We start from the raw sequence: 25,569 nt of genomic DNA, 5'->3' as shown, positions 1-25,569 counted from the left end.
CAGAAGGGTCATTAGAGGGTGTTTACATTGTTGGATGACTTCTATTGTTGCTTTTGAAAGTTCTCTTCCCGGGGGATTATTTATTGGTGTTTTCTCCTTTAAATTAGTTTTCTGTAATTTTAGAATGATGACTTATTCTTCCTGAGAGCTTTTCTCTTCATACTTAATGAATTTGTGGATTCAAGGGAGTGATGTTATCTTTCATTGACAACTGGTCACAATCTAGATTCACCCAGAAAGGAAGCCACAGTCAGGATTCATCTAAGTAAGGTTGCCAAAAGGCAAGTTTTTAAGGTTAAAAATAAAAGATGAAAGTGACTACACACACACACACACACACACACACACACACACTTATTTCAGGTAAAAGAAAAATGTAAAAGTCTGCTATAAATTAAAAACAGAAGCAATAAATGATTGGAAAGCTGTATTCAGGAAAAAAGGTAACTATTTATCATCCATAAACAGTGAACTATTCCAGATCACTAAGAAATAAGCCTTTATAAGAAAGTAAAAAAGGATGTAAAACAATCAATGAGAAAAAAATTCAGTTATGAATATGAAAAAGGGCCGGGAGTTGGTGGATCATGCCTTTAATCCCAGCACTGGGGAGGCAGAGGCAGGCGGATCTCTTTGAGTTCAAGGCCAACCTAGTCTACAGAGCTAGTTCCAGGACAGGCTCCAATGCAATACAAAGAAACCCTGTCTCGAAAAACAAAACAAAACAACAACAGAAAAGAATATGAAAAAGGGAGGCAACCATATTAACAATTTTTAAAAAAGCATTTGACAGGGGTCATAGATTGTTTGAAGCCTAGCATTCATTAAATGCTGGTTCCTGTGATCCCAGCACTCAGGAAGTTGAGGCAGGAGGATCAGAAATTTCAAGGTCATCACTGACAACCTAGCAGTTCCATGCCAGTCAGGGATAAATGGGAGCTCATTTAAACCAAAAACAAACACACACAACAAAAACAACATAAAAATAATTATTTTTATTTTATGTCCATAGTTTTAAACTATAAATATTATTAATTATTTATAAGACACTTTGAATAATGTGAATTTTAATATATTACAGAAGTATACTTTTTACATTATTTATCATTAAAGTATTAAGATGTACAGAAGTGGGGAAATGCTCAGCCAGTCTTACAGTCACCACCCCATTCACTCTGAGACTATTTGTCTCCAAAGGCCGAAGCGCCTTGAGTCCAAGACCATTTTAGGGCCAGGTGGTAGTCGAGGATATTTTTATCTATAAGCATGGTTGTGGTCTTCATTGTGGTCCAGCACTTTTAGGCTGAATAAGGCTGAATGATTGTGAATTCAAGACCAGCCAGGGTAATATAGCACAACCCTTTCAAAATAAAAACAAAAAAGTGAAAAGAAAGAAAGAAATCTTGACAAATAACTTCCAGAAAAGTAAAGGTAAATTCCCAAACCATTTAGAGAAATCAACTAATCTAACAAACAAAACAAAACAAACAAACAAAAAACAAATCAAGGTTCTTCTGGATTCATCTTTAACCCTAAAATACGCAGGGGCCTCTCATGTGGGTCATGTACACCTATGTGCATGTACACTGTGGTGGATTGTTGATGCAGGGTCTCTCATTGAACATGGAGTTCCCTGATTGCCTAGACTGCCTGTCTAGAATCCTTCTGTGTCTGCCTCTCCAGTGGTGGGATTCACACACATGCTGCCTTGTGCAGATTTTACACTGGTGCTGGGGATGAAATTTAGGTTCTTATACTTGCATAATAAGCACTTTACAGACGGTACTGTGTCTCCAGACACTTGAAGACGTCTTGAAAACACAATAGGGCAGTATTCAATATGATATGTATTATCCTAAGTGTATTACATGAATTATGTCATATGGAAGTGTTTAGTCCTTATAACCATTTCACTACCATCCCATTTTATTGATGGGAAACTGAGGGTTTGCACAGTTACATAACCTGACTAGTAAGTGGTTCTGCTCTGAAGCCCATGAACCAAACCATGAAATTATCACACCATTATGTGAGCAACAGCATACAGCCAAGAGAGGTGTAGATGGATGTAAGGTCAGTGCTATTTCTTCGTTTAAGACTTAATTGAGAAGGCTGCATTCTGGAAGGCAAGAGCTTCCTCCTTTCTGCAAGAACAATCCAATGACTGATGTGAGACCATTACTATTCTTTTTTCTGTCATTTCTGGACATTAAAATCCCATTTCTTTCTCTTCACTGTCAGTTTGGCATGCTTCTTTCTATTGGCTTCTAAGCAACAGAATGGCCCCTTTCCAGGAGAAACACCCTGGAACAGCCAAACACATGTCTGAGCAATTTGCAAAGCCCTTTGCTGCCTTGAGTGGTTTTGCAAACTTCTATTTTAGCAATCCATTATTTGTCCAAAGCCACAGCACTGGGTGAAAAGCTCAGCTAACTTGTGGTAGTCTCATAGATGATGGTGTATAACTGGTGAAAGAGACAGTCGTTCCAAGCACAAGGCTTCCGTATTGTGTCAACAGGCTGGCAATATGAGACATTTGTCACAGGTCCACTTGAATCCTGTTATGAATCATTCTCCCTGCTTTTGGCTTCTCAAAATTTTGATAGGCTTAAACAACTCTGCTGTTCTTATCATGGGGTTAGGAGTGTAGTTGGTATTTAATAATTAATCAAGGGCTGTAGAGATGGCTCAGTGGGTGATAGCAGTGGCCATGCAAGCCTGATGACCAGAGTTTGTTCCCCAAGCATTGTTCTCTGATTTCTATACATGTATAATGACACACAAGGGTGCATATGCCACCCCCAAAATTAATTTAAAAAATAACTAACAATTGGTCCATAAAGAACTGTAAACATTGAGCTGGGGTGATGGCTTGGTCAGCAAGGTGCCTACCATGCAAGAATAAACCTGGTTTTAGATTCCCAGCATCCATGTAAAAGAAGCTGGGTGTGATGACCCTTGCCTATACTATCAGAACTAGGGAGGCAGAGACAGGAATATCTCTATGGGTTTTTGGCAAGACAGTTTAGCAGGATTGATGAGCTCTAGGTTCAGTTAAAGGCTATCTCAATCAATAAACAAATAAATTAAGTGGAGAATGAATGAGGGAGATATGTGATGCTGACCCCTGGCCTCCACACTTGTGAGCATACACATGAATACATATGCATGCATAGACATCCTCCCCACACAAACAGTAAAGTTTATTTGACATGAAAAAAAATGCATACTCAGTAGGGGGCATGCCTGTACCTGGGAGCTCCTAAATCGGTATGTATCCATAAATGGCTGACTCCTTTCTAGTGCAGTGGAAATGTGCATCTGGATGCTAGGTCTTCCCAGTTTGGGGTTGGAGATAGGTAGGGCCTCCCACTGGCCACTGACACACACTAGACTTTTCGTCTTCCATGTGGTTTGCAGATGGATGTGTTGAGAGATGGCTCTGACTTTGGGTCAGAAAGATTTGTGCTACTCAATGGAGTGGGAGCTAAGAGGGGTAACAGGAAGACAGGTGATGTGGCCTGGGTGCTTTGCCTTACACAACTAAGGTATGAGTATCTGCAAACATGTCTGTCCTAGAAAACATTGGTGATGGCACATTTTTCTGGGCTGGCAAGATGGTTCAGTGGCTGAAGCAACTTGCTTTGATGCCCGATGAACTGAGTTCAGTTCCTGAGATCTACATGGAGGAAGAAAATTGACTGCTGAGAACTGTCCTCTGACCCCTGTACCCCCACTCACTCACACAAATAAATAAATGTAAACATATCCTTGACTAAATCCCAAACATTTCTCTCTAATTATTATTATGACTATTGTTGTAGTTCCTGTATGTGTGTGTGTGTGTGTGTGTGTGTGTGTGAGAGAGAGAGAGAGAGAGAGAGAGAGAGAGAGAGAGAGAGAGAGAGAGAGAGAAAGAGGTGCAGGTGTTGGGGCATCAGTGGAAATCAGAGCACAACCTTGAATATTCGTCCTTCCCTTCTATTTTGCTTGAGAAATGGTCACTCATTGTCTGCTGCATGTGCCAGGCTAGCTGACCCTTGAACTTCTGCAGGTTCCCTTGTCTATGCCTCACACCTCACCATAGAAATGCTTGTGTTACACTTGCTCACTACTTCGTCTGGCTTTGTATAGGTTCTGGGTATTTGAACTCAGGGCCCCACACTCCTGCCACAAGCATCTTACCTACTAAGCCATCTCTCCGGCCCTCCAGTCTGTATGAGTGGATCTGTTGCTTTCACCTTCATAGACAGACCCGGCTCTGGGATCTCTTTAACAAATACAGGTGAATGGATCGTTTCACACATGTTTTTCGTGTTAGATTTTGACTCTCTGCCCCACTCTGTGCCAGACCTGGGTTCCCAGGTAGCTTGGATAGTTGTCCGCTATTCTCTCATTAATTTGATAGACAATACCATAGGATAAGGAACATGCATAGCGTCCCTTGTCTGTCATTCATACCTTGAAATTAGGGAACATGTGAATTACCAGGTGGGAGGACTTGCTCTAGTGTCCTGTGTAATAGCTTACGCTTCATTCATGGGCCTGTTTTATGTTTTTGGGGTAACAGTTTCTTCCATAGTGTTCTACATCTAGCTGGTTGTGTTACTTTTGATGTAACATGCGAACATGGATTTGGGGGCCTCTTGGTTTTAACCAATATAGATTATATTCCCAGCACTTATCACACGGGCATTAGATTTACTTTGTGCTTTTAAAGGTACAATGCATACAATCGAGTGATTGGTACTTTCTAACCAAGTACACTTTTTAAAAATACACTTTTTGTGTGCTTATGTATGTGCATGTGTTAATGTGTATGCATATATATATATATATATATATATATATATATATATATATATATATTTGGGTACTAACATGTATGTGTATCTGTGCCTATGGAGGCCAGGGGCACATGTTGGGTGTCTTCCTCAACCATTCCCTATCATATTTTTTGAGACAGAATTTCTCACTGAGTATGGCACTTGCTATTAGACTGGACTGGTTGGATTGTAAGGACTGGTGGCCCTCCCTGTCGCTTCTGTCTCCCCAGCCTGGACTGAAGGCATGTGCAGCTGTGCCAAACTCTTTATGTGGGTGTTAGGGTCTGGACACAAGTTCTCATGCTAATATGCCAAGCACTCAATTACTGAGCTGTCTCCCCAGTATCACTTTTTATATACCTCATGTAAGCGGCATTTTCCTTCTGGACGGCTGGTCAGTTCTGTCTCACCAGCCTCTCTCAAATAACCACACAGAAATTTAATATTAACTATAAATGCTCAGCCAACAGTTTAGGCTTGTTTTTTAGGTAGCTCTTATAACTTAAATGAACCCATTTCTAGTAATCTCTGTGCTGCCCTGAGGCTCACTTACTTCACCAATGTACTTTCCATGCTGCTTCTTTAGCATCTGGCTGGTGACTCGTGAGACTCTGCCCTTCTTCCCAGCATCCCCCTAGTCTGGCTCTCCTGCCCAATCTCTTCCTGCCTAGTGATAGGCCAGTCAGATCTTTATTAACCAAGGGGATATCAAATATTTACAGTGCACAAAGATAGTCCCACAGCGACTTCACCCATCTAATCTTTCAGCAACCCAATAACGAAATCGGTATTGTCACCTTCTTTATAGCAAAGGAATGGTGATAAGCAAAGTAAAAAGAAGAAAGTTGGGATTGAAATTTGCCCCAAGCCCACTCTTAGGCCACCATCAAGGCAACATTAGTGATGGACTACTCTCAAATTCTGACCCTCCATCTGGTGCATGTGATGGAGGATGCTGTACAGTGCAGATGAATGCACACAGAAATCACCTTCCCAGGGTCCCAGCCAGCAGCTGGCTGTTATGAAAAGCTAATGATGTGATTCTTCTTTGCTTCACAGAGTCAATGAGTAACTTATTCCCATTTCACATGATGTGCACCTTGGGTACAAACAGGGTACCATTCTCCTTTCACTTCTGTGGTTTGGTTGGGCAGGTTGAACATGAACACGAAGACTGAGGCACTAAGTGAGACCATGACTGTGAGGTCCTGTGATGCCCCAAAGTCTTGCATAGGGGTCTTCAGGAACCTGTGAACCTGCCACATTTTGAAAGGAAGGATTCTGGAAGATGGTATAAATGAAGTAGCTTTTAGGTGATGTCAATCAAGGGAGGTATTGTGCAATAACCCAACATCTGGGAGGTGTGAGAGAGACATGAGCAGTGGAGTTCAAAGGACCTCCCCAGACTTGTGGCCTGCTCAGGAGGATGAAGTTTCCAGAATGAATGAAGACTCTCAGAAGGAAGGTGTGTTATAAGCACGTTGAATGAGAGTGTGTCTAAAAACCTGAGAGGGATTAGAAGACAAAGACTGGGTGGCATTACACACACACACACACACACACACACACACACACACACACACACACAGTTAGTATGATTACCCAGGTGTTCTGAGTGCCTGTGTGGATCTTAGACATCATTGGAAGCAGTCCTTTGGCCTTGGGAAACAATAAAAGAGCTTAGCAGCCTCCTTTGGCTGGTTTCTGGGGGATTTGCAAACTTCCTAGACAGGAGTAATACCTCTAGGCAGGTTGTTACCACTGTAACTACCTTAAAAAGAGATTTATTTTTATTTTCTGTGTATGAGTGTCTGCCTGAATGTATATGTATGTGCAGGACACACATGTCAGGTGCCTGAAGAAACCAGAAAAGGGAGTTCCCAGGGACTGAGTTACACATGGTTGTGAGCTGGCATGAGTGCTGGGAACTAAACCTAGGTCTTCTGCTAGAGCAGCCAGAACTCTGAATATTTGCAGCCCCAGAAATCACTGTGACTACTTATCACCACTATTTTGGACTGCTTGTTTGTTTGTTTTTTGTGGTACCGGGGACTGAACCCAAAACTTCACACATGCTAGGCAAGCACTGTCCCACCAAGCTGCACCTCCAGCCCAGCCTCTCTACTATTGTCCTGCAACCATAAGTGACACGTCAAGAAGTAGTAGTGTTATATTCTGATAATAACACTTTATTTCCTGGCACAAACTGAGATCTGGCTTCTGCTGTGGGCCACAGTTTGCTGACCTCTCACCCATTACAATGACTAGCCACATGTGACTAGAGTCATTTTAGGTCCATGCCCTTGTTTAGCTGCCCTTGCCACCAGTGGATGGATGTTTCAGGAATATATTTCAAAATGGAGATCTAGGACATGGGGCAGGGTACAGTGTGCACGCTGAAGTGGATGCCAGTTCTCTCCCTCTCCTACCATATGGGTTCTTGAATTAGAACTTAAGCCATCCAGCTCGGCAGCAAGCGCCTTTACCTACCAACACATATTTCAATAGCACAGCTAACTTTAAATAACTTGGAGTGCCCTGTTAAACAATTTATTTTTGAGGCAATTGAAGATTTCCCTAAATGAGGTCATGCCTAGAAATGCAGAGTGTCTCTGAGGACTGGTACTCTGACTGCCACACAAAGAAAGCTTGTGGAGAGGAGCACACCACTCAGGTTGCAGTTTGTCAGTGTCTGAAATCATGGCACCAGCTGGTAATGGAAAAGCCTGGTCTCTCTTCCCTTCCGGAAGAATCTGCCCCCTACTCTCCAGCTGGGATCAGCGAGGGTTTTGTACAAAAGGGCTATAGAGAGGCTGAAAGGAAACCACTTCGGGTAACAGAGAGATAAACACTGTGAGTCAGAGAGAATTAAATGAGATAACAAGCCTGGAAGTGCTTATCTGGGTGTCAGAAATCTGTGAACCCCAGGGCTTCACAGCCTTGGCTGAGAGATTAAAAAACTGCAATTGGATAAATTCCTCAGAGCTGCCAGAGTGCAGCCACCCCCTTCTCTTGTTCAGGACACCTGATGCTCCCCCAAGTTCCATCTTGGCTTTGAGTCCAGACTCAGCTTCTCCAAGAATGAAACAAACATGTGGTTGTGTCCTGTGAGGCATGGGGGATACATAACTAAGTAGGAGCTTCTCACAAGAAGCCAAAAGGAACAGAATCAGACAAAACTGGCATGCAAGTCCTCGATACAATAGAGATGGAAGCTTTGGTTATTGTACCACAGGGTGGAGACTAGTTCTTAGGGATGAAGAGCTGTTATGTGGTGGGAAGTGGAGAGGAATGCTTAGGGGATGGCATAAGTGAGTCTAAAAGGTCTCTTGGAAGTTAGTTGAGTGGTTGAGTGAATGAGATAAGAATGAGAGACAAGACAGACAGGAAGCATGCTCAAGAATATGGGAGAGAGATGTTTAGTGTTAAGCATGGCAGAATCTAGACTTATCCAAGAGCTGGGCCTCTGGATTATCTTCATTATGTGTTAATTGATGTAGGAAAACCCATCTTGATTGTGGGTGGGGTTGTTCCTTACACAAGGGATCCAGCATAAAACAGAGAAAGCAAGTCCGGTACTAACTACACTTGTATGCATTACTCTCTGTTGTCTGCTTGTGGCTGAGCGAGCCACATACTGTATGTGGATGCATTACTCTCTGTTGTCTGCTTGTGGCTGCTTTGTGAACTGTGAGACAGAATACACTTTTTCTACCTGCAGCTGCCTTTGCTAGCATGTTTTATCATAGCAGCAGGGAAAGTAAGTGCTCCACAGAGATTCAAGAAAGCATATCCAACTGTAAGCCATTGTAATGGAGGATATTAGCATTTTGATAGGGAAGAGAAATGCCGGACATTTGAACATTATTCAAATCCATTCTGTTGTGTAGATAGTGAAAGAATTCTAGGGATGAGAAAGAGCTGAGTAGCAAAAAATTAATGATGGGAGAGTAAGACGGGGCTGCCACTGGATGCAGTTTTCTTGGCAGACTTTGAAGAAAGGCTGGAAACAAGAATGTACATGCTATAGTCAGGAGGGTTGGATGATAGTTTTGGATAAGAAATATGAATGCTTTCCCAGCTTGAACATTTGTAAAGAAAGTAAAATCAAAACAAGACCTCAAGTGTATAGCTGGGCTGCTAAACTCATAGAGTCTAACACAGAAGAGGCAGGCATGGTGGCTCACATTTCTAATCCCAGAACTTTGGAGTCTGGGCAGGAGGATTGCCATGAGTCAGAGGCAAGCCTGGGCTAGTAAGTTGTAGGCCAGTTTCAGAGTGAGGTCTTGTTTTAAAATGAGAGAGAGGAAGGGGGAAGGGAAGAAAGCTGGAAGGCAGGATCACCGAAAACCAAGTGGTATCTAAATTAAGTGGTATTATTCCTCTAGAGGGCATCAGTTTCCATCGTTCAAGCTTTAAGCATCCCCATGGGAACAACAGATGGGACCTTGAACCCTGTGAGATGGAGAGTTGAGTTTGTGACACGGCACAGAGCTAATTCGTTTGAAGGATCACAGCCCTCGCTATAACATGAAAAACTTGTATCCACTAACATGATACCACAAATGACACCTCACCTATCTAGTCTATAGGCCTGCTTGGGATGGGAAAGGGAGACTTTACTCCTAACCATGAGTTTTATGTAAAATAGAACCGAAGATTTTTGGGTTGGTCATCGAACTTAAATGGTTTAGGAACTCTCTGGTAACATATATAAAGGGTTTCTGAGCCAAGATAATCCAGAAGTTCTTAGTAGAAGCTTATGGGGAATGTATGTCCCTGCTACAGTTTTCTGGCTAGTAAAACCCTCTGGGAAGCCGGGAGTTGGTGGTGCATGCCTTTAATCCCAGTATCTGGAAGACAGAGGCAGGCGGATCTCTGTGAGTTCGAGGCCAGCCTGGTCTACAGAGTGAGTTCCAGGACAGGCTCCAGAGTAATACAGAGAATCCTGTCTCAAAAAAAAAAAACCAACCAACCAAACAAAAACAAAACAAAACAAACAAACAAATGAAAAGCCATTAACACCCCAGATGTCCCCCCTCACTCACTCCCCTCAAACTGGCTGCAGCAGAACAGAAGAGGAGGGGAAAGGGGGGCAGCCATAGACTTTGGAGCCATGTTTAAAGTATGGAAGCCTGAAGTGGAGGAGTGCTTTGTGTTTAAGAATATCATGGATTATATCTCCAACCGAATAGAGAAAGGTGCTATAGCTATCCATAAAATAAATCAAACCTGGAGTGTGGACTTGGGACATTTCCAAACAGAAGTAGTAGATGAAGAATGGATGAGATTCCTTTAGGGAGGGAGACAGTCTAGACCTTATGGAAGGGGAATAGAGAGGAGAAAAGGTAGGAGGAAGAAAGGGATGTTGTCCATATAACAAGTAATTCTAGAATGGATGAAGAGATATTTTGGATATGGATCAATGAAAGCCCCTTCTACTCACTGGTATTATCGTTCAGTAGTGGTGACCTATTTGCTCAGCTACTTCTCCACTGTGGACTTGTCGTGTACATTTATGTGGCCACCTCCCCCCAACAGTAGTTCGAGAGCCTGCATCTGTATCTCTCAATTTTTAGCATGGAACCTGGTTAGTGTTCTCTGCATACAGTGTTGTGTAGATACACTAGAGAGAAAATTGGGACTTCTATAGAGTAGTCATGTGTCATGAGGCTAAAGAACCAGGAATGGGTCTGGGGAGAAGGCTTAGCTGGTAAAGTGCTTATCATATGAGCATGGGGACCTGAACTTGGCTCCCCAGCACCCATGTAAAAAACTGAGTGTGACTATGTGTGTCTGTAATTCAGCGCTGGGAAGGTGGAGATGGGTGGGTCACTGGAGCTCACTGGCCAGCCAGCCTAGGTGTATTGTTCAGTTTCAGGTTCGGTGTGTGATCCTGTCTCCACATGCAATGGACATGCACACACTTGTATGCATGGTAGCACAAACAGGTGCACATACTCACACAGGCACATGTATGTAACATGAATACACACAAAGATCCAGGGATGAGAAAATCATGGATCTAGAGCAGCCATTTTATGACTTCACAATTTCTGGGCAAAAATCTTCTCTAGTCTGGCTCAGGCAGATCTGCTTCTGTGAGGGCCAAACTGTGCCTTTGTTGGATGAATGAACACTTGGGCATTTGGCATTCTTGACATCCAACACCCAGACTGAACTGGCCCTTAGTCTGAACTGGGCTGAGAGGAGAGGCAAGTCATATAATCCCCAAGCTAGGCACTGTGTTTCTTTGATTTTCTGATATCTCATTCTTGTGTGGTTATTAAGTATGAGGGGAAGACATACTTCTTCAGTTTAGTTCAGTGCATATTACCCCAGGCTGTATCAAATGCTTAACTCACAGATGTAGGGCCTGACCACCAAATAGAAGCCAGCTGATCTCCAGGCATCTCTCCTAGTGCAAGACCATGAGAATAAGGTGGGCATCCAGAAAGTAAGCCTGAGGGCATTAGTTATCCTTGCATCACAGTGAGAGAGTACCTGACTGAGCAATGTGAAAGAGGAAGGGTTGATTTGGGCTCATGGTTCCATAGCAGGGATGACACGGTGGAGCTATGGTGTGGGGAGCTTGTGGCCAAAGGTTCTTCACATAGCAGCAGATCAGGAAGCCAAAAACCAGGGTAGGTGAGGCTCTAACCTTCAGGGATATGCCCTGTGTTACCTATGCCTTCCAGGCCATAGCTCTTAATGGGTACACAGCTTTTAGATAATACTGCAAAGGAGGAACGAGCTATGATACTAGGCATGGTGCTGTTGTGCTCTGCCTATGGTGGAGGCAGCAGGGAGCTATAGAGACTGAGCAGTCTGGGGTGTACATTAGAATCCTAGAGGAGCGTAGAGAAATTGTTAGACTAAGGAGAATACCCACAGGAGACCAGGAGGCTCAGTGGGCCATGTGGAAAATAAAGTTTTAGAGTCCAGATTAAGTCAGACACTATAGGTTATTCAACCATTTTCATCTTGTCCACCACGCAGATCTCTGTGTGTGGTACATTTTGGTGTGCTATCTGAAACTCATACCAGTGGGTAGTCTGCACCATTGGTTTCCATTTGTGATGGTTCATCTTCACTGACTGGGTTCAGAGTCACCTAGGAAACACACCTCCGAGCTTGTCTATGAGAGTATTTCCAGAGAAGCTTATCTGCAACTAAAAGACCCATTCTGAATGTGAAATTTTTATTCTTTTTTTTTATTCATGAGTTTGGGTGAGTTGTCTGCATGCATGTATGCATACCATGCTCATGCCTCATGTCCAAGGAGGCCAGAAGACCATTCTGAGTGTGGTTCTCTTCTGAATAAAAAAGAGAAGGCAGGTTGTGCACCAGCGTCCATCTTTCTGTTTCCTGGCTGCAGGCATAATGTGACCAGCCACCTCCTGCTCCTGCTGCCACAGCTGCTTTCTCTGCTACCTCTTTCCTGCCACTGTGAATGATACCCTCAAACTGTTAGCTAATAGAAATCTTCAGTTTCCTTTAATCAGGTATCTTGACACAGCAATGAGAAAAGAGCTAATACAACCTCCCCCCACCCCAGCAAGGAAGCTGAGCCAGGGGATCATATCTGTAAGGATTCAGTTTTGTCCCCATCCCCTCCATATGGCTGAGAAAAGTCTTTTCTATTCTGAATTCAATCTCCTAGAATAAATTAGGAAGATGAAAGACAATTCAACCTAGTAATTAATTCAATTAATAATTAAAGTGGCTTTATGATCTCGTCCCTTCCACAATGAAAGGTCTTGCTTGTCCAACTTTGTGGCGACCTTAAGAGCACGAGGAGATAGATGGAGACATAGGGATTGCATCACTCTCCCTGCCTGGCTGATGAGGGCTCCACTTCCTCCAAATATTTCTTGAATATACAATCTAAGTATTTGGTAAACTGTGTTCATTTCTTGCATAATAGTCCAACAATTTTACATTGAGTATGGCTTTTTCTCAGCCTCTGTGTTCTCTTTTATGGTTCTGGCATTCCACATCCTGGGAATGTAGACTGAGATCCCAAGCATGGACACAAGCCATAGAAATACGAATCGTGAGAACTCAAGACCTAAGGGAAAGTTGAATGGGACAAAGGCGGTTGAAGAGTCAGACATCAAAAATCTTCAGAATGAAAGAGGCAGGGCTCCACAGCACAAGCATGAAGCTAGGCAATAGAAACTTCAGGATTTAGAGCAGACACTGGGAACCAGGTACTGTATAATTTTAGTCAGTAAGCTTGCCAGATCAATGGGTGAAGGACACCACTTACCAGGAAGGTTTGTACATCACGGCAAGTGTGTGTGTGTGTGTGTGTGTGTGTGTGTGTGTGTGCACGCGCACATGCGCAGGTGTATGTAGGTAACATAGGTGTCCTTCTTAGTCACTATCCACCTTATATTTTTTTAGACAGGATTCTCACTAAACCAGCATGGCCAGTGAGCCTCACAGATCCTCCTATCTCTGCCTTCCCTGCAATGGGGATAGAGTCACATGATGCCCCTCTGGGTTCTTTTTCTAAACACAGATATTGTGGAACCAAAACTCATATGCCCAGGCCACCTGCTCAGGCCTATCTTGATAGCACTCTTGAAGAAAGAAGCCATCCCCAGGGATGACCACTGCAACTTGAGTGAGTCACTTCTGCATGCCCGAGACAACACATGAAGGAGGAAAGTTTTGTATTAGTTCATAATTCACAGGTTTCAGGTCCTAGTGGCTACACTAATCCTAAGCCTCTGGTGATGTAGTGTCAAAGCGGCCAGGAGCATTTGGGGGAGGAGAGGGCCCACCTCTGGTGGACAGGGGACAGAAAGTGAAAGAGACCTGGGAGAAAAAAACTGACTTTCAAATATATGCCCACCCTCACCTGTAGTCTGTTTTTCCATCTAAGGCCCCCCCCCATAAAGTTTCCATAATCTCCCAAAATAGTGCTGCCAACTGGGGACCAAGCCTCTAATGTTCAAACTACAAGTCTACAGATAGAGACTGGCTATATTTTAGATAGGGCAACCCAGAATATGTGGTCAGGTTGGAATCTGGCAATGGCGAGAGCTATGAAATTGACCATTAGAATAAATTGTGATAAGCATTAACCTTCTATAAAAATTGAACCAGGGAAAGAAACCTATTTTGAATGCTAGGGATGTAGCTCAGTTGGCATTGTGCTTGTCAGTGTGACAAAGCCCTGCCTTTGATACCCAGCACTGGAAAAAAAAAAAAACTGGGTGTGGTGGTGCACCTCTCTCATCCCAGCACTTTGGAGGTAGAAGCAAGAAGATCAAGAATTCAAGGTCATCCTTTCAGCTGCACAAGTTTGAGGACAGCCTGGGATACATGAGACCCTGTCCCCAAAACAGAACTGTTTGGATGTTTGGATATTTTGCACATCCAACATGAAAACCATGGATGTTCCCAGCATGCCATGAAGATGTAAAGAAATATTACTGGCAAAGAACTTTAGAGAAAAATACATGATGTTATTAAATTAATGTGTGACACATTTGTCAAAGCAAAGTCAAAGCACTAGAAAGACATCTTAATGGGATCCAGGAGGGTGAGTTGAGGCAGTTTGTCCCTCATGTTAGGATGTCTCTCACTCGAACACAAAGACTAAAGAGATGAAGCTATGCTTATTTTGCAGAAATGATTCTAGGATATAAACATTTTCAGTCTTTAACAAATGTCAAGGCTAAATTCAGTCAGACTTTCTTTCCCTTTTCTCATTGTTTGATTTCATTTTACATTCCAACTACAGTTCTCCCTCCCATACCTCCTTCCACCTCCCTCACCTCTCTCACCCCCTGCCCCTCCCCACAGCGACCCCGAGTCCACTCCTCCTCATGGGTAAGGGCTTCCATGAAGACTCAACATAGTTTGGCACAATAGTTTTGGGTAGGTCCAGGCCCTATTTCTAACTGTCATTCTAGCTGAGATTCAGTCCTGAAGTGACATTGACATTTAGACCTGGGACAAAGGAGAAGTGCTTAAGAGAGTATCCCATTGCTCTCTGAGTCTTACATAAAATGTACTCCATGCCAGGAGACGCTTACAGTGAAGTGAGAGTAAAAAGGAATTCAACACATGGCAATGCATGCCTATAATCCCAGCAGTCAGTGCGAAGAGGCAGAAGAGTCACGTGGTCCTCAAGCATTGGAAGACCTGATAACATTTAGCCCAAACTATCCACCTAAAGTTTATTTTCACACTGTTCTGGAAAAGAAGCACTCCTGCAACCCTGTTACTTTCACCTATTTTGAGTGCTAGGGAAGTAGCTCAATTGGCAGCGTGCTTGTCAATGTGGTTGAATAACAGTGCTTTCCAGTGTATTGGTTCTTGAAAATCCCCTTCCTGGAGGAAGAGAATATGATTGATGGAGGTATGGAGGCAATGCAGGCATATTTTCCTTTCCACTCTGGAGTCCAATGTGTTTTGAGCACATTCCATTTCCTACATTGCTTCTCAGAAATGGAGTGCTATTTTCTTGGTATGTGTTTTCTGATTACATCTGTGGTTCTAATCAGACTTCTAGAAAGTCTTTGAGCTCTTTGTTGGGTTACTTTAAACCATGTGCTTTAAGCATTTTTTTCTCTTAGATTAGTTCAAAGGGGTCATGGGGACCCATGAAAGGAAATGTCAGCTCTTTGGTAAACATTTTAGAATGAGGTGTGTATGGGGAACTAAGTGGAGGGGACAATACTGTCATTGTACTGAAAACACAGTGTGGCTAATAACTTGTTCCCTTGAACTTGGATTCATCTATGATGTCATTTATGATGTCTTATACCCAGCAACCTAGGACTCATGGTTACAAAAGGCTTCTATGCCAGTTCCTGTGTGGTTTGACACAGATGTGGAGCCATTTGAGAAGACCTGTGTCAGTGGGTACCCTGATGGAAATATTGGGGAGGAGTGAGCAACAGCTAGGCTTGGCATGGGCTCCACTGACCTCTCTTTGAGGGTCTTATTGGACACTAATGTCATTCACTGCACACTAGCTGCCAGAGGGCAGTGCTTGCGCCTTTGAGGGCTGTGCCAAGAGTCTGCAGCTGCATGGTCACAGTTTTGGTGAAGAGATAGAGAGGAGTAGAAATGCAAGTTCCAACTCTTGTCTCTAAGTATAGCTTAGACCAAGATACCTCTAAATGCTCCTCCCTGGGAGTGAAGAATGAACACGGGGCTGCATGTCTAGGGGTCCAACTCTACCTCCCATAGGCACCAGTGAGAACACTAAGGAATGTTCCCTCATCCTCCATGGGAACAAGAAGGACCAGTGCCATCATAGGAATAGAGGGAAGGTCTGGGGCCAAGAGTGTGCTCTGGTTTATTTAGATCCTGACTAGTGCTTGGATGAGTTTCACGGAGAATGAAAGAATTATGTCATCAACCTAAGGCAGAGCTGGAGTGGATGTGTAGGACATTATTTTAAAAGCAAATACCTCATTCTTCTTTTAATCCAAGTAAAGTACACCCAGGAGGAGGAGTTTGTCACAATAAAATAGTGTTAAGATGGGCTGGAGAGAAGGCCTAGCCGTTAAAGGCTAGGCTCACAAGTAAAAATAAAATAGTGTTAAGCAAAGAATAATCTGCACCCAGATCAAGGTTTAGCTTCATTAGGAAAATATATATATTTGTACCTATTAATCTATATATTGGCATTATATTTATTTTTGCATATCTTTCAACAGTTTTGAATATCTTTCTATACCCTTATGTACCAATACAACCTGGAAGTTTCAAGATATTTCTTGAATACTGTATTTGAGACAATGTCTCACTATGTACCTCAAGATGACCTTGATCTGATAGATAGCTCACACTGGCTTCCAACTCATAGATTCTTCTGCTTCAACCTCCCCAGTGTTGAGGTTCCAGGCATGTGCCAGTACCCCCCCAACTGCAGTAAGAATATGTAGTTAAATGTTTGCACTCTGCTCGTGTGAGTGGGGCATCCCAGCATACACATGGTGGCCTCATGCAGGAAACTGGCCATCCTGGGAGTCTTGTTTTTATTTTCATTGACAGCTAGCTCACCTAGCATGAACATCAGACAGGATGATATGTTTAGACAACATTTGCAGCTGGTCCTTATGTGTCAGCAGGAGTACGGAGGTGGATATTGACTGTGGATTGGCACTATTGGGAACTGGCATATATCCTTCATGGGCCTCTTGCTGGATGATCTCTAAAAGTTTTCTTTCCTCTTCAGCAGGCTTTCCATGAATTCCTTGTTTTTGTCGCTGAAGACATATTCACTTGGTTTTCTTGTCTCTTTACATTTGCCTGTTCTCAAGTATTCCCAGCTCTCTTTACAGAGTCACCATCTTGCAGTTGCTATGCATGATCTGGACCTCCTTCTTTTCTGTGTCTTGCCATGGAATTTTACATTGAATAGGGACAGTGACTTGTTGGGAGCATAAGTAACAGTCTGGCATGAGACAATTTAGCTCCTCCCCCAACCAGACTGCCCTCCCCCCACTAATTGAACTCTGCTACACTGAAACTATGCAATGACCAAAATTTGGGAGACAAAATGTAACTCAAATTTGTAGTACTTTGGGGTTTCCTTGGCTTCTTTCAAGTGCGTAAGGCTCAGAGATAGCTCTGAGAATAGAAGAAGAAATGTAAGCTATGTGGTTTCCTGGAGTTTCCATGGTTTTTGTTCAGGCCTTAGAAGGGCATTTATTGGTGATAGCCTACCTTGTCCATCACCTGAACTAAGACATATACTCCATAGTTACAGTGAACCTTATCTGATTTGGCAGGAACCCTGAAAAGAATCCAGTTCAGCCCCTCATGGTTTTCCACTTCACCTCTAGGACAGTTCCAAGGCTCAAAGAAGCTTAGATTACATATTTCTGCCTCTCTGGGCTTCCTCTGTTCTTCCTGGAATGTGTTAAGCCTGTTTCTGGACTATATTCTTGGTCAGAGGTTGACTAGGCTTCTGTTAATCTTCAACATTTAAGTGTGATGTGGAGAGAGATCAGAGCAAGCTCACTCCTGCTCACAGCTGTGTGCCCCCCTCCACTCACCACTTCCCTCTAGATCCTGGTAGGAAGGCTGCTCTGAAGCTGATCAGCTGATCAAGGTGGATAAAAGACCAGTGTGGGGTTAAGGTACGGTCAAGAATCTGTATGCCTCTAAGCTCCCTTTGAGATGGGTTGCAAGATCCCCCAGGTAGTTCTAATGGGGCTGGAAATGGAATGACTGTGGGCTGCTTTCCCTCCTTCCCTTGATGCACACGAGGGTAAGTCATAGCTGAGGCCTTCCAAGGTCACGAGGAATGAGCAGTAACTGAGCCAAGAGGAAGGAAGGGAGACTGAATGACTACAGAGAACTATCAACATGATGGGGAAAATACCCACAAAGGAGACAGGCTGCTTGCTCCCAAGATTTTTAGGATACTCTTTAAGAGTCCCTAGAGATACCAGCAGCAAAACAAACAACTATTTTTGACAAGAGCTCTTGAACCACAGCCTCGCCAGCTCCAGGTCCCTCAGAGCTGTGGATATGAGCTCAAATAAACACTGCCTAAAGAGAATACATGTTTATTGATGTTCTCAGTCATGGTGCCGCAGACCTTCCTGGGAGCTAGATGCTTTGATGGGGAATGACACCTGTCTGATGTTCATGCTAGGTGAGCTAGCTGTCAATGAAAATAAAAACAAGACTCCCAGGATGGCCAGTTTCCTGCATGAGGCCACCATGTGTATGCTGGGATGCCCCACTCACACGAGCAGAGTGCAAACATTTAACTACATATTCTTACTGCAGTTGGGGGGGTACTGGCACATGCCTGGAACCTCAACACTGGGGAGGTTGAAGCAGAAGAATCTATGAGTTGGAAGCCAGTGTGAGCTATCTATCAGATCAAGGTCATCTTGAGGTACATAGTGAGACATTGTCTCAAATACAGTATGCAAACAGGTGTGTAAGTAACAAAATGAAAGACAACAACAAATGGAGAGCACTCTGATTACAATCCTTTGGATATTTAGAAAGAATGGGCCTTGCAGGTGGGGCAGGAAGAAATTTGGACATGATGTCCACCGTTTAACAAAGGCTTCGGGGCTTCTGAACGGTCCTTTGCCTGGGAGACAGAGAAGAGCAAAGAGTGGCAGATTTGGGGAAGAAGATAAAGTGTCCAGTTTTCAGCAAGCTGAGTCTGAGCTGCCCAAGGGTCTTGCCTGAAGAACTGATTGACAGGTTGTCCTGAATTTAGAGAGAAGCACATTCCAAAGGGAAATCCAGAAATCTGGGAGGTGGTAAGGATTGGTGGTTACATCCTGGATATAGATAAATTTTCTGGGGTGAGGGTAAGAGTGAGGTATGAGAGCTGAGCTGGAAATTCAGCTTTAAAGTCATTCTGTGACTCTTACATTGACGGGAGTAAGAAGGAAGCACTTGGAGAGACCATGGAAATCCCAGATAGACAGGGGACCCCCAGAAGTCAGAGCAAACACATTTATAGGATGAGTCCTCATGGCAGAGCATCTCACAGACAGCCTATAGGAAGTTCTGGCCTTTTGGAGTATGGATTCTGTGTATTGACTCAGGACACTCAGCCATGTTTCCCGGGGATGGGAGTCAGGGCTGAGGAGGAGAATGGAACCCTCCACATCAAGATTTAGCTTCTGAGAAAAGGCCTTGATCTAGGAAGACCAAAACGGGGAAGAGGAAGAATGGGGTGTGGTGGCCATCTTAGCTTCACGAGGGACAATTAGCATTGTCTTGCTTCTCTTTTCCTGGAAAAACTGGGAGTGGGAGGCAGCCTCCCACCCCGAGAAGGGTGAAGAGATGAACTGTGGGAGGCAGCCCCAGGAAGAGTGAGGAGATGGACCTAATGAACTGTGCCCATTGTTCTCATTCCTGGGTGGATATGGAATTCCTGCAGTGCTTTCTTCAGGGATATTATAGAGGATAGATTCATTAGCTGCTGCCAAAAAAATGAACTGGAAGAAACAGCCTGGCAGGCAAGCTGGAAGCGCTCCCAAAGCAAGCTGCAAGCTCAAAGGCTCTAACTCAGGATACTTGGCTTCCAATGTTTTTGGAGCTGCAGATCCCACTGTCTTGGATGGCAGTGTGGGCCCTGGCATGAGACTTCCTGTGTTTTAATCCAATCTCCTATGGGATGCAATTCTTCATCCCTCCACATCTCAGTGGCATCCTTTATAAAGGGGGAATACTGGCAGAGGCTTTATCACAGGTGACTGGGGATTGAGCCAGACACTCACCTTGCACTCAGCATGATGTCTAGTGGGCATAAACACTAGCTGTTAATATCATCACCATCGTTAGCCTCTTCATACTTCTAGTGACAGATATCTTCAGACTCTGCTGTTTTTCCAGTCCCCTAGAATGAAGAAATGATGGGAAGATAAGGAGCAATAATTCAGCAGGGATCACCAAGGAGCTGGGTAGAAGCTCTCCACTCACTAAGCTCTATGAGAGAGAGAGAGTGTGTGTATGGAGGGTTTTAAACACAACACATCCAGCATAGTTTTCTAAAGTGGATTTTGGAGGTTCCTTTGGAATACATACAAGAGTTAGACTGAGATCTTAGAGCAAGAACTGGATACAGGATGGAAAGATGACAGGGGAGTGAGGAAGAAGGAGACATTCAGAAGGGACAGTTAGGAAGTGGTGGGAGTTTCCCATGGAGGCAGAGGCAGAAAATACAGCACTGTCTGGATCCAGGATACCAAGCAAGGCTCGCAAAACCCAGGGGAAAGTCTAGTAGGATGCTAAAGCAGACATACATTCCATATAGTGCATTATTCTGTAAACACACCCCCACCCTGGAAGCCACTGCATCTCTGAATTCTCCTTGTACTTTTTTTCTGGGAACCAAATAAAAGCAAACCAAACATAACATTGACTATCTGTCCCGCTCCCTTCCAAGCGCCTTTCATTGTGTACCTGACTTAACCTTCATGACTGATGAAGCAGGCTGTTGTCCTGAGGTGGCTGCTGGGATAACTAGGAACAGCGATGTACGCCACAGAACTTCCTGCACAGGGTTGAACCGAGGGCAAACAATGTGCCCAGAGCCATTACTATGGTGACTGTGTAATGCAGGTCCTTAACTTCCTTTACCGAGTCTCCTTAATGTCTGATGACAGTACTCACGAGGCATGGCAGCATCTCTCTGTGCGGTTATGAAATCTCTTGTCCAGGCTTAGACTATTTCTCTTCTCAAGTTCTTATGGTTTCTTTTTTTCTACAAACACAGAAGATTCAAATAGTCACCTTTATCCAGTTATTATCCCCTAAATTCACTTGACTCCTTCTTTGTCATGCTCAAGTTGTTTTCCTTCTTAGATCCTCTACTTTGTGCTGTTTGTGCTACCTGGTTCTGTCAGTTCTTTTAAGTCCTGGATCCCTCTCCTCTCTAATCTTTCCTCCTTATCCTCTTATCCTTTCTCTCTTTCCCACCATCCCTCCCTCAGCTCTTAAGACAAAAATCTCACCATGGATCCCAAACTGGCCTTAACCTCAGCTCTGATACTAGCCATGAATGCTGGGATTGCAAGTGCACCACTATGTCTAGCTTCAAATTCTTTCCTTTATAGGATATCCTTATGTCACTGTTTCAGAGATTTTATAATATTTCAAAATCCTATGATAGTGGCTCAAGAAAAGGCTCAGTGGATAAAGACTCTTGCCACCAAACCCAATGACTCGAGTTCAATCCCTGGGACTTACATGGTGGAAAAAGAGAACCTTGAAAAATTGTACTTTGATCTCTATACAATATTGCACAAGCACACACACCTTACCCATCCACACAAATAAATAAAGGTAATAAAATCTTTGAAAAATAATATTGTCTTAGTCAAAGTTCTATTGCTGTGAAAAGACACCATGACCATAGCACCATACAAGAGAAAATATTTAATTGGGGCCGGTTTACAGTTCAGAGGGTTAGACCATTATCATCATGGTAGTGAGCATGACAACATGCAGGCAGACATGGTGCTGAAGAGTAGCTGAGAGTTCTACAGCCTGATACATAGGCAGCAGGAATAGAGAAAGGGTGGATGACCGAAGGGGGGAGAGGGAAAGGGAGGAGGAGGGGGGGCACAAGAGAGCCACTGGGCCTGACTTGAGCTCTCAAACCTCAAACCCCCACTCCCAGTAACACACTTTCTCCAGTAAGGCCATACCTACTACAAAAACCCACACCCCCTAATATTTTAAAAATGCTACGCCCTATGAGACTATGGGGACCATTTTCATTATAACTGCCACAAATATATTTATTATTATCTTTAATTTTACAATTTGTTACATATTAAGTCATTCATTCATCACTACTAGACCTGTGTCTGCCACTTCCTAATGTTACTGGGCAATAGGATGATGAGTGAAACCCACCTGCAGAAACCTTAGCCTCTGTTACAGGGGAAAGACATAAAACAAGCCATCATTGCTCTCAAATGTACTTTATGACAGGAGTGTGTCAAATTGAGGGCCAGCTTAGAGGAAGGAATGACAGGTCCCTTTGGAGCAGTGAGGACAACTTTCATAGTGAGAATTTAGCCCATCTTTCTAGGTGCTGGACAATGATAAGTGGCTTCTTAGGTGAAATATAGGGACAAAACAGTGTGGAAGAACATTCTAGAATGATCTGTGAGCTGGCTCAGAAGATAAAGATGTTTGCTATTAAATCTAATAGCTTGAGTTCAACCCATAGGACTCATATGGTGAAGACTTCCACGAAATGTCCTCTGACACCACTGGTCCGTGTCACATGTCAAGTGTGCATTCACATACATACTCATACACACATATACACATATTCAAATCAAACCTTAATTTAAACGTTTTAGAAGAGAATGTGAAGATGCATTGATCTGACATATTATGCCTGGTAGCAGCATGTGACCTAGGATTGAGTAAAACACTCATTCATGTCTACTATTCAGCTGTCATATATTTATACCATGTTTCAGCCAGTGACCAGTGCTCTTTACATAGCAGATGTTAAATAAAAATCTTAACACTGGTCTTGGTAGTCAGATTCTTAGTCAGGGAACACGAGAATTAATGGGCCCATGTGTGACCAAATTGGCTTTTTCTTTGTCTAGACCAGGGAAGCCCTCGTCACAATTCTCAATGACCTCCGACCCCAGGATCATTTCAATATCATTGGGTTTTCCAACCGGATTAAAGTGTGGAAGGACCACTTGTTACCAGTGACTCCTGATAACATCAGGAATGGCAAGCTCTACATTTACCACCTGTCACCCACTGGAGGTAAGAGGGATTTCTTCCGGCCTTTCTACCCAGGCTGACACGATCATAGGTTCATTTTCTGTAAAGACACATGGCTTGGGGAGTTGAAGCTGATACTAACAATGGAATCAATAATAACAATATTTTCAGGTGCCTATAAGTTTGTAAATTCTCAATTCCTAGACCTTAAGTTATCATTGGAACTGATTGGATCCTGAACAAGGAAGCTGGTTTTGGTAAATTATTCTTGGTTGGAGAATATTTTTAGGTTTATCTACGTGTGTGTGTGTGTGTGTGTGTGTGTGTGTGTGTGTGTGTGTGTTTAAATTGATGACCTCTAAGTGGGAGTGCTGCTGGAAACCAAAAGAGGGCATCAGATCTCCTGGTGTTACAGGCAGTTAGTTGTGAGCCACTTAGTGTGAGTACTGGGAACTGAACTTGGCTCTTCTGGAAGAACAGGAAGTGATCCTTACTGCTGAGTCAACTCTCTCTAAGATGGAGACTTGAAGCCAAGTGCATGATCCAGTGTTTTGTATGTATTCTAGCAGTGGCAGAGGGAACTGCACTGTAAAACAAGCTATGGTCTTGCTTGAGCTACAGCATGGTGAGAGGGCAGGAGTCTCAGATACCCTGAGCTGCGCTGTGGGTGTGAAGTGGAAGGAGAGGGCTGATCTCCAAATCCCTCTATGCAATCCTTGAGTGCGGTGCCTGGTGTGTCTGCACCAGGTGGAACCGGGCATGAAGGCAGTGAAGCTTTCTAAGACTGCTGAACCAGGCACTGCTGCCCACGTGCTGTGTATGATTCCCTTCTTTAAAAGGACGAAAAAGGCAAATTAATGACTCTAAAGCTAGATTCTGTTTCAGCTGCACTTTTCTTGTCCATCTGGTCTCCATGCACTTTAGCAAGACTTATGGATACATTTGTTGAGAGCATGGATTATCTACTTTTCTTCTTATATTTATTTTCTCTTTTGAGACAGTGTCACTCTATAGCCCAGGATGGCCTCAAACTCTCAGCAATCCTCCTGCCTCAGCTTCCTGAATTTTAGAAATACATGTATGCATCACTATGTCCAGCTTCTACCATGAGTGTACACACGTGCACGTGCACGTGTGTGTGTGTGTGTGTGTGTGTGTGTGTGTGTGTGTGTGTTGAGGACAGAAATCAATGAGGGAAATAATTAAGACTCTTTTAAAAATGGTACATTTTTTTTTCCCATTTCAATCAGGGCTCTGGACGGTGGTTGGGGCAGCACAACTCTACATTTTACTAAAAACACTGTTTAGCATGTGGAAACATTTTGACATATAAATTTTATCTAAGCCAATTCTTGAAAGCCAATGAGTTAAAATGAGGGTGTTTGGTGTACACATTTTATCTCATGCCATTAGAAAGAATCATTAAAAGAAACAGATGTTCTATGTTACAGTAAGAACAGGGTTCCCTCCTGGTCATAGGGATGTGGCTGATAAGCTGAATGGAATTTTTTTAGCTCATCCAGAAACACTGCTCTTGCAGGCACTTTCCAACTCAGTCAATCAACTGCCAATTTCTCCACCCACCAAGAAAACAGTCATTTAGCATCTGTTCAAGGCACTATCTGACCATTTTAACTAGAGATACAATTAAAAGTGTACTTTTAGATACTCCATAGGTGGGATGGCAAGGCAGGGGAGGTGTGTGTGTGTGTGTGTGTGTGTGTGTGTGTGTGTGTATACATGTGTATATATGTGTGTGTACCTTCCCAGTCCCAAAAGCAGGTTTTTTACACTGGGATCATTTCAAGTCACTTGTATATAGTTGTCAGATTTCTAGATAGGCCATAGAGTCACCCTGGAAATGCAGCTGCCTGCATGCATCTAAGTGCTGCTCAAACCCTGAATGGTGAAGGCTGCTGCAACTGTAAGTGTGCACTCAGAGGTAGAAGGTGAGTACAAAGTCCTGTGTTGATGTTCTACAGGTACCGACATCAATGGGGCTCTGCAGATGGCCATCAAATTGCTCAACAATTATGTGGCCCAGAATGACATTGAAGATCGGAGTGTGTCCCTCATTATCTTCCTCACCGATGGGAAACCCACCTTCGGGGAGACCAGTACCCTCAAGATTCTCAGCAATACCAAAGAAGCCGCTGGAGGTCAGATCTGCATCTTTACCATTGGCATCGGCAATGATGTGGATTCCAAGCTGTTAGAGAAACTTTCGCTGGAGAACTGTGGTCTTACACGGCACGTTCATGAGGAGGAGAAGGCAGGAGCACAGCTCATCGGGTCTGTTGTCTGTCTTCTCATAACCAGAGGCAAGGGCAGGGGCTGAGGGTGGATGTAGTAAGAATCTGGAGCTGAGGATAACTTTGGATGGGCCTTATCCTCACATCTGCTGGAGCTGAAGACAGCTCATTGCATCAAGGAATATCACAGTGTATTTTATTCTTATTTTTAAAAATTATTATTCTGAAGCACAGGTCTTGTGGATGCTAAGTAAGAGATTCACCCACCAGTGAGC

The 25,569-nt window shown here is 43.5% G+C and overlaps 1 protein-coding gene across 1 annotated transcript in view; it reads left to right on the top strand.

The window, feature by feature from the left end:
- Positions 1–25,569, top strand: part of Itih5 (inter-alpha-trypsin inhibitor heavy chain 5) — an 81,883-nt gene that overhangs the window by 45,603 nt on the left and 10,711 nt on the right. The window contains exons 8-9 of the mRNA XM_051194830.1: positions 22,916–23,084; positions 25,025–25,334. Coding sequence (XP_051050787.1) covers positions 22,916–23,084; positions 25,025–25,334 — 479 coding nt within the window. The remainder of the gene's footprint in view (positions 1–22,915; positions 23,085–25,024; positions 25,335–25,569) is intronic.

The sequence above is a fragment of the Phodopus roborovskii genome, unplaced genomic scaffold (genome assembly GCF_943737965.1).
Source record: "Phodopus roborovskii unplaced genomic scaffold, PHOROB, whole genome shotgun sequence".
NCBI lineage: Eukaryota > Metazoa > Chordata > Mammalia > Rodentia > Cricetidae > Phodopus > Phodopus roborovskii.
The sequence above is the reverse complement of the archived record's forward strand: the minus strand, read 5'-3'. Positions and strand labels throughout refer to the sequence as shown.